At 42.3% G+C, this 18476-nt stretch overlaps 1 protein-coding gene across 1 annotated transcript in view; it reads right to left on the bottom strand.

Annotated features, from left to right (window-relative positions):
* The window catches only part of LOC112158013 (peroxisomal targeting signal 2 receptor), a gene marked incomplete at its 5' end in the record, with an annotated part of 19497 nt that extends 2890 nt beyond the window's left edge, over nucleotides 1-16607 (bottom strand). Inside the window, 4 exon segments of the mRNA XM_024291170.1 lie at nucleotides 2024-2123; nucleotides 13726-13781; nucleotides 14279-14392; nucleotides 16501-16607. Coding sequence (XP_024146938.1) covers nucleotides 2024-2123; nucleotides 13726-13781; nucleotides 14279-14392; nucleotides 16501-16607 — 377 coding nt within the window.
* Nucleotides 16608-18476: the final 1869 nt, after the last annotated feature.

Below are 18476 nucleotides of genomic sequence, written 5' to 3'. Positions count from 1 at the left end.
TCTGCCGGCCCCTTGGCGCGGCCCTCACTTGCTCTGCCGGCCCCTTGGCGCGGCCCTCACTTGCTCTGCTCCATGGAAACTGCAGACACACCCATTCAGGACCCCCTTTTTCAGCCCACTTTTAAACCATATGGGGCCCACTGGGTCTTGCTGGCTGGGGTCCTTGCAGTCAGTGATAATTGTTTTATAAGTCCTTCATCGTGAGAAAAATGCCACAAGAGCATGTTCAAAGCCCCGGCGTGGGTCTTTAAGGACGACTGTTTGGTAGAGATGGAAGTGAAGAACCTCCATGAAAAAACACAACTGACACTTTTACTGAGAGACAATCGAGAAGAAAAAACTGCAACTTCACTTCTTTGCTTCTCCAGATAGAAAAGTCCTGTTTGACCTTCAGCACCAGAACCCCAGAACCTCCTCCTGTGCTGCACCTTTGCATGTTCTACAAGCTCCACCAAGTCAGTGGAAGCACAGACGATACGGGAGATCCTGACTGAATTCCTCCCCCATTCCTACGAGGTTTTCCAGCCAAGCGTCTCCTCAGAGCATGAGTAAGCGCTGTGCAGTGACTCAGCCGCGCAGAAGAGAAATTCCCTTCTGTAATTAACTTTAAGAGCCGCTCGTAACGCGAGGGCTGCCAACACTGCAGCGCAGAAGAGGGGATGAAGAGGAGGAGCAGAGACGCAGACAAAGGAGGGAAGCCGGATTCAGAAGGAAGCTTTCAAACGGACGGAACGCTGAAGACACGCCTGTGAGGAATGCAGAGGAGAACAAAGTCCCTCATTGAACGCTAATAAGCTTCCTATTTTCTGAGGAACATCAGACGGCGGCCAGACGGCGTTTTATCAGAGGTAAAAGTGCAGAAGCAGAGTTCTGTTCAGCCGTCAGTGTTCAGGTCAAAGAGGCTTTGAATGCAGCAAAAACACATTAATATGACATTTTAGTACATTCTTTAAGAGCAGAAACATGAAAAACTACGGCTGGTACTGCCGTCTTCTGTGGACGACCTCCGGTTGTAAAGGACCTCAGTGATAGAAGGAGTTTGAACTACTAGTTTAATCGTCTCGTTTCTTCTCCTCTGAAGTTTTGAGTTTCTGGAACAGATTCAAGTCTTCAGACGATTGAAACGGACTTAAAATATCAACCAATGAAATATTCATTCATTCATTCATTTTCCTGACCGCTTCGTCCCTGTCGGGGTCGCGAATGAAATATTTACCATCAGAATCTAAGGGTCTTTGTTCTTTAGGTTTGAAGAACTTCAAGCTGATGCTTCGTTAATACCACACTGAAGGTATTCTTGAAGGCACTTTTAGTATTTGGTGTCGTATACAAATGTGTCACAGTCTGGTCAGGTGGTTCTTCAGACCCCGACGCAGAAGATGGATGTCCTAAAAACGTATCTGGTGTTTAAAGGAACTCCTGCGTACTACGACCAGCTTTCCTTTCATGAGACTTTTGCTGGTCAGTAGAAAATCCTCATGAACCTTTTTTATGAATTAAACACCAATCGGCTTCAGTCACTGGTTCATCACTTTTGTAAGGCTCTTCTCTGGAAGAGCTTAGACACCGACGAACTTCAGGAGGAACCCTGAGTCTAAAGTGAAGACTCTTCTGGTACAATTCTTGTATAAACGAAGGCAGCTCCATGAGGATCTCTAGTATCTGGGCTGTTTAGAGGAAACTCATGATGACCAAACTGAATCAGACGTCCAACAAAAGCTTTAGTTTATGGAGAAACAAATGATTCAACAGAAAAACACTTTTCACCAACTGTTGACCAGAGTATTCCAGAAGACACTTTGTGCATCAGAAGAACAATCTCCAATGATGATGAGTTGTGTCATAGTTGTGTCATATTTTCTATGAACAGCAGCAGACATTGAATCTGACGGCGCCGGCCTTTTCAGATCAGAGTTTCTTCACTCCAACAGAATCTAAATCTGAAATGTTCCTCTCCGTAGAACACCACTGAGAGATGAAGAGGACGTGTGAAAGAGACACAAACCAAAGATAATTGTGTTACCTGGTTGGGAACATGCAGATTAAAATCTAATCCACAGACGAACTCAGAGTGATGCTCCACAGTGTCCAGAAGAGGTGGATTTCTGCCGTAGTCCCAGAACCTGAAAGCAGAACACAGATGCTGGATCACCAAGGATTCAGAGAACTGAGATCACGTTTAGGACCTGTGGTCACATGGGAACAATAAGATTATAACAAACATTTGCAGTTATGAAGCTTTTCTCTCTCCGATCAGGCTGTAGCATTACACTTTATTCCAGTATGAGCAGAAAAAACGGTGATTTAGACCAGAAATGGATACTTAAAAAAATATTTCCATAAAACAGTTTAGAAAATTCATGTCTGTGAGTTTCTAAAGATGTTCATTTAGTCAATAATGTATGGTTAGGTCGACCGAGCGTTAGCATTAGCTGTCCTATGGGAAATTATATACGTTAGCATCAAGCCAGCAGACTTTAGCTCTATGCGATCAATCTCTACTTTTATGGATTGATTATTGATCTATTAATCTTAGATTAAGTCAGATCGATTAATTGATTTTATCAACCCAACTGGGTTGATAAGAACTTCGTCTGTAATGTGATTTCTATAGTAAACTCGGCTGATCATCTCATGATGATTTTCAGAATGAAAACATTTTCAGGGAATTTTAGTTTGTGGTAAAAAAAACTCTTGAAGATAACCAGTTATATTGGAACCATATGAAATAATCAATAATACATACTGTCTCATCACTGTCCAGTAAAAATATATCAAGACTCGTTTTCTGCTTTAGCAATGCAAAGATTCCTTTTTCTAATTAACCTCAAAATAAAAAAATACTTTCGTGTTTTCGTCACGTAGACTTTCTGTTAGACATATCAAACTCAATCAGGTTTAGAGCCTCCACTGGAGTGTTTTTCTCTCCCTGACAAATGTAAATGATCACAGACAGCCTGTGGTTGGCCTCAGAGTTATACTGCACTCCAGCCTAATGAAATCATTCAGGCCGGACGCCGGCGGTCCTCCAGCCTGATGTTTACCTGAGGAGCTCAGGGCAGGAGCCTCACACCGTTCTGAGGGAGTTTCTGTTGCTATGACGACTTTCAGCACTCGTCCAAAACACTTGATCTCATCCTAACGGATTAGCTGCTCGACTTTTAAACAACATCCGAACAATAATGTATGTCATTGATAGTAGCAGCAAATCAGAGTCAAAAACGACGTGGAGAAGTCTGTCTGTACAGACGGACGGAAAGAGATTTTTAGAATGACTACGTATAAAAAGAGAAGCGATAAAACAGGATCTGCAGGTCGTGAGCAGCAGCAGCCAATCAGACTAATTGAAAGACCATTCTGTTTGGTGTGTTTGTGCAGTGTGTGTGTTTGTGTTAAAGGGAGAAAGAGAGAGAGGTAGAAACCTGACGCAGCAAACACTGCCTTTAGATTCATCCACTTTACAAATATAATTAAATCATTTTCAGGGGAACTGGAGCTCTCATTGGACTCCATTAGGCTGGTATTAATATGGAAGCAAACACACACACCGACACACACCGACACACACACACCGACACACACACCGACACACACACACACACACACCGACACACACCGACACACACAGGAGCAGCGTGACTCATGGGCATCTGGGGACAGTCGGACACTGAGAGGTATTATGCTGAGTGACTGTTGGAGTAAATCACGGCTGTCAATCATGGATCTGTGTGTTTGAGTCTCGTGAGGATTCAGTAAAATATAGTTTATCTGTAAATATGAGGAGGTTTGGTTGAAGACTAGAACTTTTTGATGTGTTTGGCAACTCGCCTTACTCTCACTATGCATCAGATTTCTAAGACTAAACTACTTAAGAACATTAAAACTTAAACCTTCATACTCGGTTTTATTTGTATAAATGATTGGATCATATTTACATACTGAACAAAACTGACACTTCAGCTTTCTGAATCCTCAGAAGCACAAACGAGTAAGAATTCTGTTTAAAAGGGTTAACCTTAACTCTAAAATCATCTGGTGCCCTGCAAATTTCCCAAAAATCTCTTCAAAAAACATAATGTGCATTGACGCTCACTGGATTGGCGAAAATAGACCACAATGCATTGCATTTGAATGATTTGTCATTTTAAAAATGTACTTAAATTCAATTTTATGCATTTACATCATCGGATCACAGAGGATTTATAAATAGTCTTCATAAAATGCTCAGATTGATTAACATTTTACTTCAGTAGACAGACTAGACTTCATCTGGATATTTAATACTTTGATGGTTGTCATAGAAAAATCAACATGATGATGGTTATTAATGTCAGAAATTCCTGCAGAAACCTGAGGTTTTCTTTCAGAGTAATGCATCACATATTTAACCAGAAGGATCAAACTTGTGTTTTCAGTCGTGGATCTAAGCTCCTCCCCTCCACCTTTGTTCCTACTGACGCTGAAGCAGGTGCAGAAAGTAAACGTCTCAGGATCAGAGTCATGTGTGATTCAGACAATAATACCTGCAGATGACGTGGATATCAGCTTGTATATACAAAACCAGATGACACTCCGAGGTAAAAACGGCAGCGCCATGTTTATACGAATGAGCCTTCACGATATCTTTTGTGTGCAGTTTCCACGTTCTGTAATTATCCGGCTCCTTTTGTGTTTCATTGAGTGGAACCATCCATTCACCTGTCAGCTTTGTGCTTTTTTTATGAAGCTCAACGCGTCCCAGAGAAAAGCAGCACTCAAAAACAGATGAAACCGGACGAAAATGAAGCGTTTAGGAGAATCAAATGACGAATGAGATGATGAACTGGAGACGACTGGAAAATGATGCTAAAGCACACAACACACGGAAGAACACCGTATCTAAAGCAAACACGGAAACATAATGAGGAGAATATGAATCCAGGATTCAAACAAACTTCATGTTAGAGTTTTATGATCCTTAAAGAATGTTGAACCTTAAGAGATTTCATTCAAGCTTTGAGGCTATCACCACTAAAACAGAAGGTTATCATTTCTATTCAAATAGAGTAAATAATTATTCATTTGTCCAATTTTACATTAAAACAAGTGTTTTTAATTAAGAAAAAACCCAAGTTGGAACTGCAAAAAAAACTTTAAAAAACTACAATTCATTAAATGAATATCAGTTTGTACTCTGGGTCCTCCAAAGCTTGATTGGCAGTTGAAATGTTAGTGTGGATTAATGACCTGTCCAGGGATAGGCTCCAGCAACCGGACACAGCTTTCAGAAATTAGGATTGATTTGACTTGTAAACATTTTTAAAACTTCTATTTATTGTATGTTAAAAAGGCTAAATTAAGATCCTACGAACAGCGAGTGATGCTGCGTTCACACCGGTTGTGTGACGCGCCCTCTTGAATCCAATTATCGAATGGTGCTGACGCCGGATGTGTTACTCGCTCATATCCGCTACACACAGTTGGAAGAGTTGGTGTGAAATGTCAAAGCGTGTAAATCGAGTGAATCTCGCTCCAGACTCTTTCTTTCTCAGCTCTATTCCGATACATGAAAGACTTGGTGTCGTAGAATTCCAGCCCATTTATTCATTTCTCCTGCATGATCAATTTTCAAACAGTTGGTACTTTTGTGAAGTAAAAGGACATCATCAAAACGCTAATATTAACTCTAAAGGCGGTGTGAACGCAGCTCAGTGTGAAAGGAATCAGTTGTTTTTGTGTTTTATAGAACAGCTTCTCTGGAAAAGACATTTGAACTATTCTGTAAGTTTCGCGTGAGTTCGTCATCAATCAGACGTCCACAAACAAGCCTTCTTAAGATGAAGCTGTTGGAAGTGGAGGTCAACCATTAGTGGAAAACGCCATCAAGCAAAACATGAAAAACACAGAAGTTTGAAAGTTCCTGCAAGACCTTAAAAAAGTGACTAAAGCTCAACGCTATGGAGTCAAACCAGGATCAACTCAAACTGAAAGAAAACCAGATGGTAAATTTAACAAATAAAATCAAAAGTTGACATTATAAACTTAAATTAAAAAAATAAATTAAACTTGAAAATAAAATATTAAGAATAAATACAATTGAAAATCTAAAACAGCTGTTGTTTTATTTTTTTAATTTTTCTTTTTTATGTCAGTCCTTAATTTACAGTTTAATTGAAACTTTTCCTTTTTCAGAGTTGAGCTTTATTTACGTGGGGGCGGGGCTTTAAGCGTATTGGCTACCGGGACATGACTGATGTGGGTGAAAGATATTAAGTGACGTCATTCTGTTTCTCATGTTTGTGCCGTCAGTGCCTCATTTTTTTTAAATTCAAGTTTCAATCTTTGTAATTTATTTTTTCAAATTTTAAATATTTTTCTAAACTCTGACTTTTTTTTCAAATTTATTTTCATGTTTTTAATATATTTTTTCAAATTTTCAATAGTTTAAAAATTACTTTCAAATTTACATTTTTTTCAATGTTTTTTTATTGTAAATATTTCTTTCTAGTTTACAATGTGAACCTCCTTGTTTAAAACGATATTTAAATGTTCATTTTTTCTTCCTAATTTACAAGCTGTTTTTCATTGACTTGGATCTGATCCTGATTTGATTTTCTACAGCACACATATTAAAAATGCAACATCCGTAGATTTTAATGATGGTGTTGCAGAAATGCTGATTAAAACAGAAAAACTAACTGTAGTTTGTGCAGGTATTCAAAATAGCACAAAGTTGTATATTTGCTTTGGTCCTTTAAGGATGATCCAAAATGATACTTTGGCTCACCTCAGTACAAACACAAAACTGAGCAAATTCCTGAAAAATGTCATGAGGTCCAGCCTCTAAAACCAAAGTGTTGTGTGAGAAGACAGAGAATAAAGAGATGCAGATCAGCACAAACGCTGTAAAGAGATGCATCTCCTGTTAATGAGGTTATTAGCGCCTCCAGCAATCGCTGCTGATCGATGCTTACAGCGTTTACACGTGAAGGATCACACTAAAGCCCACACATCTCCATCTGCAGCTGTGAACAGGAAATAATCTCCTGTGTTTGGATAAGTCAGTCAAAAACAGGCCGCTGTCGCAGAATCACTGAAAAGTGTAGGCTTCATTTGTAATCCTGTGTGATTTTATTAGATAAGATCAGCAGAAATAACATTGTTATCACAACAACCATGATTAACATTATCTAAGACACACAGATGTGTGAGTTACTGTTACGGACCTTCTACCTATGGTTGAAGCCCAAAGGGACTTCGTCTGCGGTGAATCATAGTCATGGTGTTCAAAGTTTTAAACAGGTTGTAGCAACAAAGTCTCTCTCCAGACTCGTCACATATTGATGTTTGGTTAAGGACTCTTCTGCGTCACTTTCTGACATTTCAAGAGTTCCCAACTTGTCTTTTTTTTTGACATGATGGCTGTTCCCATTAAAACCCTAACCCTGTGTCCCCAACCGCATTAGAGTACTGGTACTGGGTTAGTGTACTGGTACCAGCCACGTCCTTAGACGTCTTAACTTTTTGTCGTTTCGTCATAAAGACTGGTCTTGATGATAGTTACTGTTAACTAGTCGCTATCTAAAGCTTTGGTCACGTGCGCCCCTACGGGGTTTGATCCACACGAGACGCTGGTCTTCGGGTTGTCCGGTTCATGGAGGGTCATAGAGGGGCGACTGCATCTTAAGTGGAGCGCGGGCGTGTTTTACAGTTCCTGTGATGGTTTATTTGACCACCTCAAGGGACGTCATGAAAATGGAACGAACCATTGTCATCTGTGTGGTAAGTGCTTCCTAAAGTATTCATAAAGATAATAGACGTTGTACACACGTTTGACGTACAGGTGATGCTGCTGTCCTTACACCACACTCTAGTCATTAGTAAGGTGTGACTAGTGGCTCCTTACTGACCTTAAAGAAATGCTGCATGTACGGGTGTGCATGCGATGCGTACGTGCCCGTAGGATGTCCACACATTTTCTCATTTCTAGCAACTACAGGGGGGAGAACTTGTTATACTATCCAATTCTTTACACAGTCCGTAGTACACTGCTATCCGTGTTCCCCATACAGGTTCATTTTTCAACCTGTATCCATCAAGGACAATTGATTTTTGGCTTTAGAGGTGATTGTTTCTGCTTGTTTCGGAGGGTTAGGGATGCTGGAACTCACAGCTGAGGTCTGTGTTGTGGATCGGATTCAAAGATATCTCCAGATATAGAACACCAGAACTCTAGCTTGCAACCTGGTACGCCTAAAACTTGTTTTACCTGCTAGCAAATCCAAACATGGTTTTGAGTAAATGCAGGCAGATTAAAGTGATGCAACTGTTGTGCTTTTTGAGTAAAAACAAAAAGCATGTATCTGATGAATCTTTAAGACCAGAAAATATCAGGAAAGTGTCATTATTTGCTGCATGTCAGTTTTGGGTTTTTTTAGGGAATGGAGCCATCAGACTACCAGCTACGGAACTCCATGATGGTTTAGTTTGTTCCAGAGAGAAGCCTCAGATAGTTTACGGATCTTAAATCCGTCATTAGCTGATACTCTGTGGGGATCAACCACCTTGCCTCTTTGTGTGACTAATACAAGGTTAAAAAAGGATTCATGTGTACAGGATAAACCAGCTCAGTGGCCTTGTGATAGAGTGTCCACCCAGAGATTGGAAGATTGTGAGATCAAACCTAGACCAAAGACACTAAAAAGGTTTTGTCTCACCTGTCTTGACTCACATATAAACTGAAGTTTCATCTCATTCCTAATCCATAGAGTTCACTATGATGTTGATCCACCTTCTGCAGCTGTTTCAGCTTCAACTCGTCTGGAAGGCTGTCCACATTTTTGAGGAGTGTTTCTAGGGATTCTGGACCATTCTTTGGTCAGCTCACACACTGATGTTGGTGGAGAAGGTCTGGCTCCAAGTCTCTACTCTAATTCATCCTAAAGGTGTTCTGTGGAGTTCAGGTCAGGACTCTGTGCAGGCCAGTCCAGTCCAGACTCTGTCCTCCAGGTCTTTATGGAACTTGCTTTGTGCTCTAGTGAACAGTCATGTTGGAAGAGGAAGGCCCGCTCTGAACTGTTCCCATGATCTTGAGAAAATTGAATTGTCCAAAATGTTTCATTCAAAGTTCCTTTCACTGGAACAATGAGGCCTGGAAAACAAGCCCACACCATCATTCCTCCTCCACCAATGCAGTCTGAAATGTCCCGTTCTCTTGCAACCTCTAAACCCAGACTGCTCCATCAGATTTCCAGATGGACGAGTCTGAAAATCTGAGGGCTTGACTTTATACACCAGAAGTAATAAAGACACCGGATTCAGATCATTTGGATGGGAGAGCCAATACTTTTGCCAATATTGTGTACATTTGACATATCTAGGATAATTCAAAATATACCATTTCACTGCCTTAAAGCTGTTCATTCATCATGCGTTCCTAAACTGTTCCTTCATTTAAAGGTAGACTGATATGGTGTAGATACATCTATATCATAGATGATATGGTATAGAAGAATCCTTGTTTTCGGAGACTTGACGGTCACGACTGATTAATCTACACCCTCTGTTTCCAGCCAGACAGCAAATGTTTGGTTTGTTTTTTAATAAAAGCGAGTTTGATGAATTTCTTTGCTTGAGTTCGTCGTGTATTCTCCTTTAAGCGCAACATAAACCAACCGTTCCACAGTGGAAACAAACCCAGCCTCAATGTCTGATGATGAACTCGTCGTTTTATGATTCATTTCCAAACGTTTTCCACTTTCCTCTATTAGCCTAAAGCTACTCTGTGGTCACAGCTTATTTAAGGAAAAAAAACAGTACAGAGTCCACACTAAGTCAAATAGGGGTGTGTGTGCGTGCGCTCGTGTGTGTGTCAGGCCCTAATGAAATGAATACTCAACGCTGAGTAATTGAGCCAATGATAGCCTGGATCAATAAAACATTAAACAACGGGCTTTGACTAACAGCCAGGTCGTAGCAGATTTATCTGCCGTCTTTCCTCAGAGTTGCATTCTTCTTTTGTTTTGCTCACTCCTCAAGAAAAAACATCCATTTTTACTCCCTAAAATTCAGGTTAAAACCAATTTGGGGGTAAGTTCGGCTTTGGTTTAAAAAAAAACAAAAAAAACAGCCGCAATAACTAAAGCATTCACATCAATGGCTGAGCAAACAGAGCCGGGTTCAAGTGCATACAAACTAACAAAGGTAATTAAGATGCTTTATTACTGAGGCCACACAAAAGGCTCCAGTCATAGCTGGAATGATGTTTACAGAACAGAAACAAATGAGAAGGTGCCCTCGTTTATTAAAAATCAAAGAGAGATCTACTATAGAATTCCATCCGTTTGAGATTTTGGAGAGTTTTTTTTCAGTTCCATCAGAGACAGAGAAGAAGAAAATTACAGTTAAAAATAGTCTTATAGGAGGCCACTCTACCTTGAAATTACAGATTTTCTTAAAATGTCCCTGCAGCTCAATAAAGGAAAAGTCCATTTGGTGTTTGATCACTTGATCACATTTCTATCCGGATGTTTTTCAGCCATGAAAACAGAACAAATGTGCTTTAGTACATTTGAGATGTTTGTGGATCTTTCTCCTCATCACCACCATGCTCTGGATTTTACATTTTCTCTACATAAACGCAGCAAAACACTTGTGTAAGTCGCATGGAGCTCTTCAGGCGACACGCGAGTCTGAAGCAGAGACCTCTGACATGGTTTTGGAGATCTAGCCGGAGGGTTCCTGATTTGAAAACATTTCCAGACCAGCAGGATTGGATCTGGATGTCCCGCATTGTTTGCTCCACCCCAATTAACCTGACAGTGTGCCTTTGATCAAGGCTTTTGACCCCAGTGACACTGGTGGGAGTGCTGATTGGTCGGTGTGCAGTCGTACTGGATAGCTCTAAGTTACAAAAACTGTGGCGGTGCAAAAGGTTCTCAAAGGGAGTCGTGTTTGTAATGGAGCTGTCCTTCAATGACAAAAGAGAATTCTTTTTGTTTATGCAACTCCGTTTCATAAGACGATTGAAATGACAGGTGAGGACAAAATGAAAGGATGGTTCTTCAACATGAGGAAGGAACTTTTCATTTGGATGTTTTCTTTGCTGTTGGTTTGTCTTATACTCCCTGAATCCTGCACCTCTGCAGGAATATTTCCCTTTTTCTTTTATTTTTTTGCTTTCACACATCTATTTTGTTGCGTGTGGACAAAATAAACATGAATGCTAAAGAAAAAGCTTCTTTTTATTGCAATTTTGTCAAAATAAATGATTTTTTTAATAAATTGCATGCTAAAATCTACATCTAAATTAGCTGTTTGTCCAAAACGGTGTTCATGAACTCGATGCTCCTGTCCCACGTGGGAGGAGCTACTGTCAAAAGTTTTTAGTCTCATCGCTACAGCATTGAAGTCACAGATCAGGTAGATTTATTTTAAAGAGTTCTACAAAAACATCAGTAATCCTGTCTTCGTGTCTGGGTTCATGAGATCATTCAGAGACTCTCACGGTATGATAAATGACGGATGCTTTCAGCGGTACTTCTGTCTCTCTGTGACCCAATTTGATGACCGCGTTAGTCCGAGGAGGGAAAAAAATAAAAACAAGAATAAAATTAGAGGAATTTTTCATAACTGACTTCATACAAATAAGAAAAATATCAAAGTTCAGGAGGAGAACGATCAGATTCTCCTCCATTTTGGACTCCACCTGCTGATGACATCATCATCACGTCACGAGTCAAAACTGAGTTCCTGATTGGTCTACAAGATGTGTCCCTACGGGTGGATACGGTCTACCAGCAGGCGACAGGTCGTAGTAAACATTTATACAACATGTCGTTGGTATTTTTCAGTACTTGCACCTTACTACGACTAGAGTGTGCTGTAAGGATGCCGTACGACAGCATCACCTGTACGCCATGACTGTCTATTAGCCTTATGAACACTTCACGATACACTGAACACACCCATGACAATGGTATGGTCCATTTTCATGACATCCCTTGAGGTGCCTTAAGATACAGCCGCTATCCAGACAACCCAAAAACCCACAATCCCTGTACGGGCAAATGTGACTCAGGCTTTCCACTGTGACAAACATAGTGTTGAAATATCCGTTTAAAAAATTCATCTATCTTCATCCGTTCATGCAGACCAGATCGCAGTGCCAGGAGACTTCCCTCTCTCCGGTCACTCCCTCCAGCTCCTCTGGAGAGACTCAAGAGAAGTTCCCAGACCAGCCGAGAGATGTAGTTTCTCCAGCGTGTCCTGGGACTTCCCCAGAGCCTCCGCTCAGTGGGACATACCCGGAACACCTCTCCAGGGAGGCGTCCAGGAGGCATCCAGACCAGATGCACAAGCCGCCTCAACTGGCTCCTCTCAGTGTGGAGGAGAAGCGGCTCTACTCCGAGCTCTCTCGGGGTGACCAAGCTTCTATCTCTAAGGGAGCGCCCAGACACCCTCCAGAGAAAACTAATTTCAGCCTCTTGTAGTCGGGATCTCGTTCTTTCGGTCACGACCCAGAGCTCATGACCACAGGTGAGTACTGGAACGAAGATCGACCGGTAAATCGAGACCGTTGCTTTCTGGCTCAGCTCTGTCTTCAACACAACGGACCGGTACAGCAACTGCATAGCGGCGGACGCCGCTCCAATCCGCCTGTCCATCTTCCCTCACTCGTGAACAAGACCCCAAGATATTTAAGCTCGATTGCCTGAGACAGGAACACTCCACCCACAGAGAGAGGGCAAACTTTCTCCAGTCCAGAACCATGGCCTCAATACATTATGGAGATCCTGGCTCAATGAAGCCAACAGGACAACATCATCTACAAAGAGCAGAGATTAAATCCTGTGGTTCCTAAACCAGATTCCCACCAGGCCCTGGCTGTGCCTAGAAATTCTGTCCATAAAGACTATGACAAGACAGAACAAGTAAAGCTCTTGCTCTGGTCATAAAGAGACCGGACGGCCCTCAGTAGGGCTCCCCAGACCCCATACTCCCTGAACACCCTCCACAGGACACCATGAAGAACGAGGTCAAATGCCGTCTAAAAATCCACAAACAAATATGGACTGGACGAGCGAACTCCACGAACCCTCCAGCACCCTGAAGAGAGTGTAGAGCTGGTAAACTGTTCAGGACTGAAACCGGACTGTAGTTCTTGGATCTGAGGTTCCACTATCGGACGGACTCTCCTCTCCAGTATCACAGCATAGACTAACCAATAAAAGAAGAAATGGTTTTAGAGTTTTGGGCCCCTAAATGAGCTCATGACTCATTTTAAGAGCCCAAAGCTAAAGCTGTGTGTAAAAATAGGAACAAATGAGGATAGAAACTGACTCGACTTATTTTAAATGACTGCAGCTGAAATAACAGATGATTTTCATCCAATAATTATATTTGGAGTATCAGGTAATACAGGCTGGATCCAACTGTGACACAAATCGATACTGAACAAATGTTAGGAGGTCTTATCACCAGTTTATGTTTATGTCTTAATTTCTACAGTGATGATAAACAGAAGTAGAATCTCCAAACGTAATCCCATATGACATTTCAATGTTCACCCAACACCATCATCTTTTAGGAGGGACATAAAGTCACATTTCTATGGGTCATTAACTCAAAATGACTTTCACACGTAGTTCAGCGCCGCTTCCCCCTCCTGTGGTTTTACAGCCGCGTAAAAACAATATCTGGGGAGCCGTCGCTGATAGGAACGGAAGGTAATACTGCAGGTGTTACCTGACCGTGAAGTCGTACGAGCAGGAGGCCAACACCGTCTGACTGAACGGAGAGAACTGCAGGGAAGAAACAACACACTGATGTCATGGTTGAAAGTTCAAGCCAGAAATGACAGCTTTTTGAATGGATGTGACTTTAAACTGTTTGATATCACAGATGATCTGGTGACCTTTGACTTCGGTTCAACGATCAGGAGGAGAATGTGTCCAAACTGCACTGAGCTGGTAGATTTTCTGTCTTTAGGATTAGAGGTTCCTGCTGTTCTCCAGGACTAAACTACAGTTTGACTTTAGTCTCATCATGAAAACGAAATGTCGACTGAAACCAGAGTTTCCACATGTACAGACTTTAGAGGACGTGATGAAACATCTGACACCTCGCTGGTTCGGTCTTTAGTTTGTAAAAAACAAAAAGTCCAGAGCTGAAACGGTTCTGTTTAAAAACAAACAGCAACTTGAAAGATTGAATAACCTTTATTAACAAGACAAACAAAAACAGTTGGTTGGTGTGTGTGTTTGTTTCGTGTGTGTGTCTACTTGATATGTGAGTGTACCTTGAGTCTGCGGATGGCGTAGGTGTGTCCCAGCAGTTGATTGACAGGCTGACGGGCGTTCCTCAGGTCCCACACGTTGACGCTGCAGTCCACTGAACCCGTGGCCACAATGTTCTGCAAAGGAAACAAAACCGGGTGTGTTTGTTTGTGTAGTGCGTTGAGATGAGTCACATAAACATCTTAGAAAGTCTCTAGGAGGTTAAATGTAATCAATACTTTTCTGTTTGTTTATATTTTTGTCCTGATTTATTCAACATTTCTTGAACTCTTAGACAAAAAGCGTTCAATAACATCATGCATAGATACACAAACTTTAACAAAGACACAGATGAGCTGAATCCAGGATTCAGTAAAGTCCGTCAGTCTGTAAAATGTCTCATCTTTATCTAAAGTCTGCAGGGAGGACATCCATCTCTGACGATGATGTTCAGCTTTCATCTTCCAGCTGGTGCAGACCACTACAGCCCAGGAGCCCCCAGAACTCCACACATGTGAGGGAGTTCTCCTCAGCTGAGGGCAGGGGTCTGTGCGTCGGGCTGTGAAATTGCTGCTGTCAGAAGGAACGCAGGAACCGTCTCTTTTACAAAACACTGCAGCACAGCCAACAACAGTCAAACTGTCGCTGTGTTTGTTACTGCTACAGTGTGGGGACCGAGACCAAAGACCTTCAAATGACGACCACGGCGTCCTGTCACTTGGGAGGGGGGGTCACGAAGTCTTGGCAGGTCTGGGGTTGGATGACGTGAGGCTGCATAAGTACCAAGCTTCCTGTTTGGATGAACAAACTGCAGAAGTGTTCTGATCCGAGAGTTAATGATGAAGCAGCTTGTTATCCTAAAGGACGTGTCACACTGCAGCTACATACAATTTGTTCATTTTCCACGTTTCCATGTGTAATATACTAATTCATATTTTTATTGTGTTTGTCAAGATGTCCGTCAAGGGTCTCTGCAGACGGGTCTTTATATTCAAGTTTGTTAGTTAGCTTCAGTTAGTTCGACATTTCTGCTCATAAGTACTTTAAGAAGATTTTACTAAGTAAATCTTATGCAAGATGCTCACACAAATCTGTGGCTTTCCAAGTATATCTCTTTCATGTCTTCATGTCGTGTTTTTCATGTCTGTTTCATGCATGTACCACCGATGTAAAACTTTTATATCTTGTATTCTCTCGTGTCTTTCTTGTCGATTAGAACCACCAGAATTTCCTGGCTCCTGCCCATTTCTCTGTCTATCTATCTATCTATCTAGATCTCTATCTAGAATCTATCTAGAAATCTACCAAGAATCTATCAATCTAGAATCTATCTAGAAATCTATCTAGAATCTCTCTAGACATGTATCTATACGGGGCACATATTACGTTAAAATGACTAAATTCACGCACGGATCACTAATGAATTGCATAGTGCATTGCACGGTTCATGCAAGATTCACGTATTGTGTGACGGGTAAATCGGACGATCTCCATTAGTCTATACCGAGTCTCTCGTGGAGGAGCTGGGTACGGCGGGCACGGATGTGAATCTGGATGCACGTTAGGACCTTCTCGCAGATCTCCACTGCTGTGGATCCGGCCGAGAGGTCCCCGTCTCAGCGGGCTGCCTGGGCTGGAACCTAGCTCGCTGACTGACATAGAGATGTGTGGACTTTGGTGGTTTATTCCTTCAAAATATTCAAAGTGGTTGTGAGAGCGGCCCTAAGACAGCAGGTCGTCACTGGTTAAGCGTTCCTGCAGAAGAGTTCAAATTTGGAGATCACAATCCAGGGATAACGTGTTGAGCTCCTGAAATTACTGCAGGAAAGAGGAGGAAACCAAAGGAGGAAGAGTGACCGACCGGCCAGGCAGCACTTAGACCTACAGATGGTGCTGAACAGATCCATGTCAGAAGTTCTGGGGAAGAAAATCTGTGGCTGATAAAACAAAGACAGGAAAAAGGAGGAAGAGGCAGCGAGGAGTGATATAGACATTTGTCTGATGACACAAGGTCAGTGGATGAGATGTGAAGCTACTGAGAAGTGTGGAAGGTGCAGGCAGAATGAAATTATTTTTATTTCATTTGACCATGTTCTGCAGTGTTGAAAGATTCATTTTAGGAGCACAGATTTTTAAAGGACTCTTTTTAATCAGAAACCAAGATCACAACAAATAAGAGTTAAATCTCAACAGTTAGTCTAAGTAGGAACCACGACAAAGACGGACATTGAAGCACCGTGGGTACCTGGTCATATTTGCACCAATCACAGGCCAGGATCTCAGCCTTGTGTGCAGGAACGGCCAATCTGCAGACGCCTGCTTTCACGTCCCAAATCCTGAGCGTCCCGTCACCTGAGAAGACAAACCCGGAGGTTCACCTGGTATCCATGATGGGAACAAGAAGGTTTCTGTGAAGTTTTATTTAAAAAAAAGTGGATTAGTGAAATGTTTATGTCAAATATTTGGTATTAAAGTTTGTAAATGTCTTTAAAAAACGTCAAAACTTTGAATTCCAATGTTCAATTTACGCATTTTCTATATTTTCTAATAAATGTCTGACTTTATATCTGAAATAGGTTTGATGCATCTGTGCTTTATATTTTTTTTATTCTATAATTAATTTATTTTTAAGAGAGGTCAACCTCTGATCACAAGATTCCAGCGGAGTCTCCATCAGTGTGACTGTGAGAGTGACTATAGAGCGCTTTGGGTCTTAAGAACGTAATAAAGCAACGTAAATGGTAAATGGTAAATGGCGTATACTTGTATAGCGCTTTCTACCCTCCTTCGAGGGCCCAAAGCGCTTCACAGTCACAGACCCATTCACCCATTCACGCACACATTCACACACTGGTGGTGGCTCCGCTGCCGAACACTGGCGCCAACCTCCCACCAGAGGCAATTCGGGGTTCAGTGTCTTGCCCAAGGACACTTCGACACATGGGCGGGCAAGGCGGAGTCGAACCAGCTCACTTCTGATCAGGAGTCGACCGCCCTACCACTGCACCACGGCCGCCCGCGTAGACGTATATTTACCATTTAATGCTTCAAATGAACCAATAAATCTAATCAAATCAATCAGGTGGATCACAAAAATCTCAGCTTGAAAGAAAGAAAAAAAACTCAAAAGTTCAATCAGACAAAACACAAATGCAAACGTTTATCAGGGTCTCCAACCCTCGGGACGCAGACCAGTACCGGTCCGAGGCCGCTTGGTACTGACCCACAGACAGAGAAAGATGCATGCAGTAGTCAGGGGTCTCCAACCTTCAGGATGCAGACCGGTACAAGGGCGGCCTGGTACCGGGCTACGGACAGAGAAAAAAGGCGTTCACTAGTCAGGGGTTCCCAACCCTCGGTACACGGATAGGTACCGGTACCGGCCCGAGGGCCGCCACAAACAGAGAAACATGTGTACGCTAGTCAGGGGTCTCCAACCCTCTGGATGCAGACCAGTACTGGTCCGAGCACCGCTTGGTACAGGGCCAAAGAACGAGAGAAAATACCACGCCGACCTGGTACCGGTCTGTGCTGGTACCCTAACCCGGTCCTGCTTCCATGTCCGGTACTGCGTTGCGATGTTTGGAGTCTAAATGTGACCTGGAGGGGGCTCGAACCAAATGTCTATATATGACGAGTCCAGAGTGGGAATGTGTTGAACTGTCCTTCTTTTCAATCATTGATCCTCTTGTTTAAAAAAATATATTGTTTTTTCTTCAAACTGCTGTTGAGCTGTTGGATAAGCAGAATCTAAATGTTCAGAACTAAAGGGAGGGAAGGTCTGTAGACGAGCTTTTGGGACTAGAAAGGTTAATTGAGTGGATCTCAGCTGCTGAGCTTTTGCACTCGTGGGTTTGTTTTCTCCTGTGGACTAAAAGACTCATTTAAAGTCATCAAAATGTACAGTTTCAACTAAAAAACAGACGTGGAATGGAGAACAAAAGCTCTGACGGTGAACAGAACCGATCCCGTCTTTAACCTGATGTTCTTCACAGCCCATTTCCTCCTTCACTCTCCCAGGAAGACGTGGAAACTCTTCAGGCAGACGGATCGGTTCTGTTTGATCCGGGCTCTAACACCCAGCCTCCTTTGCAGCAGCTCCTGGTGGCGCGAGCGTGCGCGGGGGTTTCTGCAGGCGCTGCAGGGTTTTTCTGCTCGGCCGCTCCGGTGGCGGTGCTGCATCAGCAGCTTCTCACAAAGACCAGCTCGCTCCTTCGCTTC

This window comes from Oryzias melastigma, linkage group LG24 (genome assembly GCF_002922805.2).
Source record: "Oryzias melastigma strain HK-1 linkage group LG24, ASM292280v2, whole genome shotgun sequence".
Classification (NCBI taxonomy): Eukaryota; Metazoa; Chordata; class Actinopteri; order Beloniformes; family Adrianichthyidae; genus Oryzias; species Oryzias melastigma.
The sequence above is the reverse complement of the archived record's forward strand: the minus strand, read 5'-3'. Positions and strand labels throughout refer to the sequence as shown.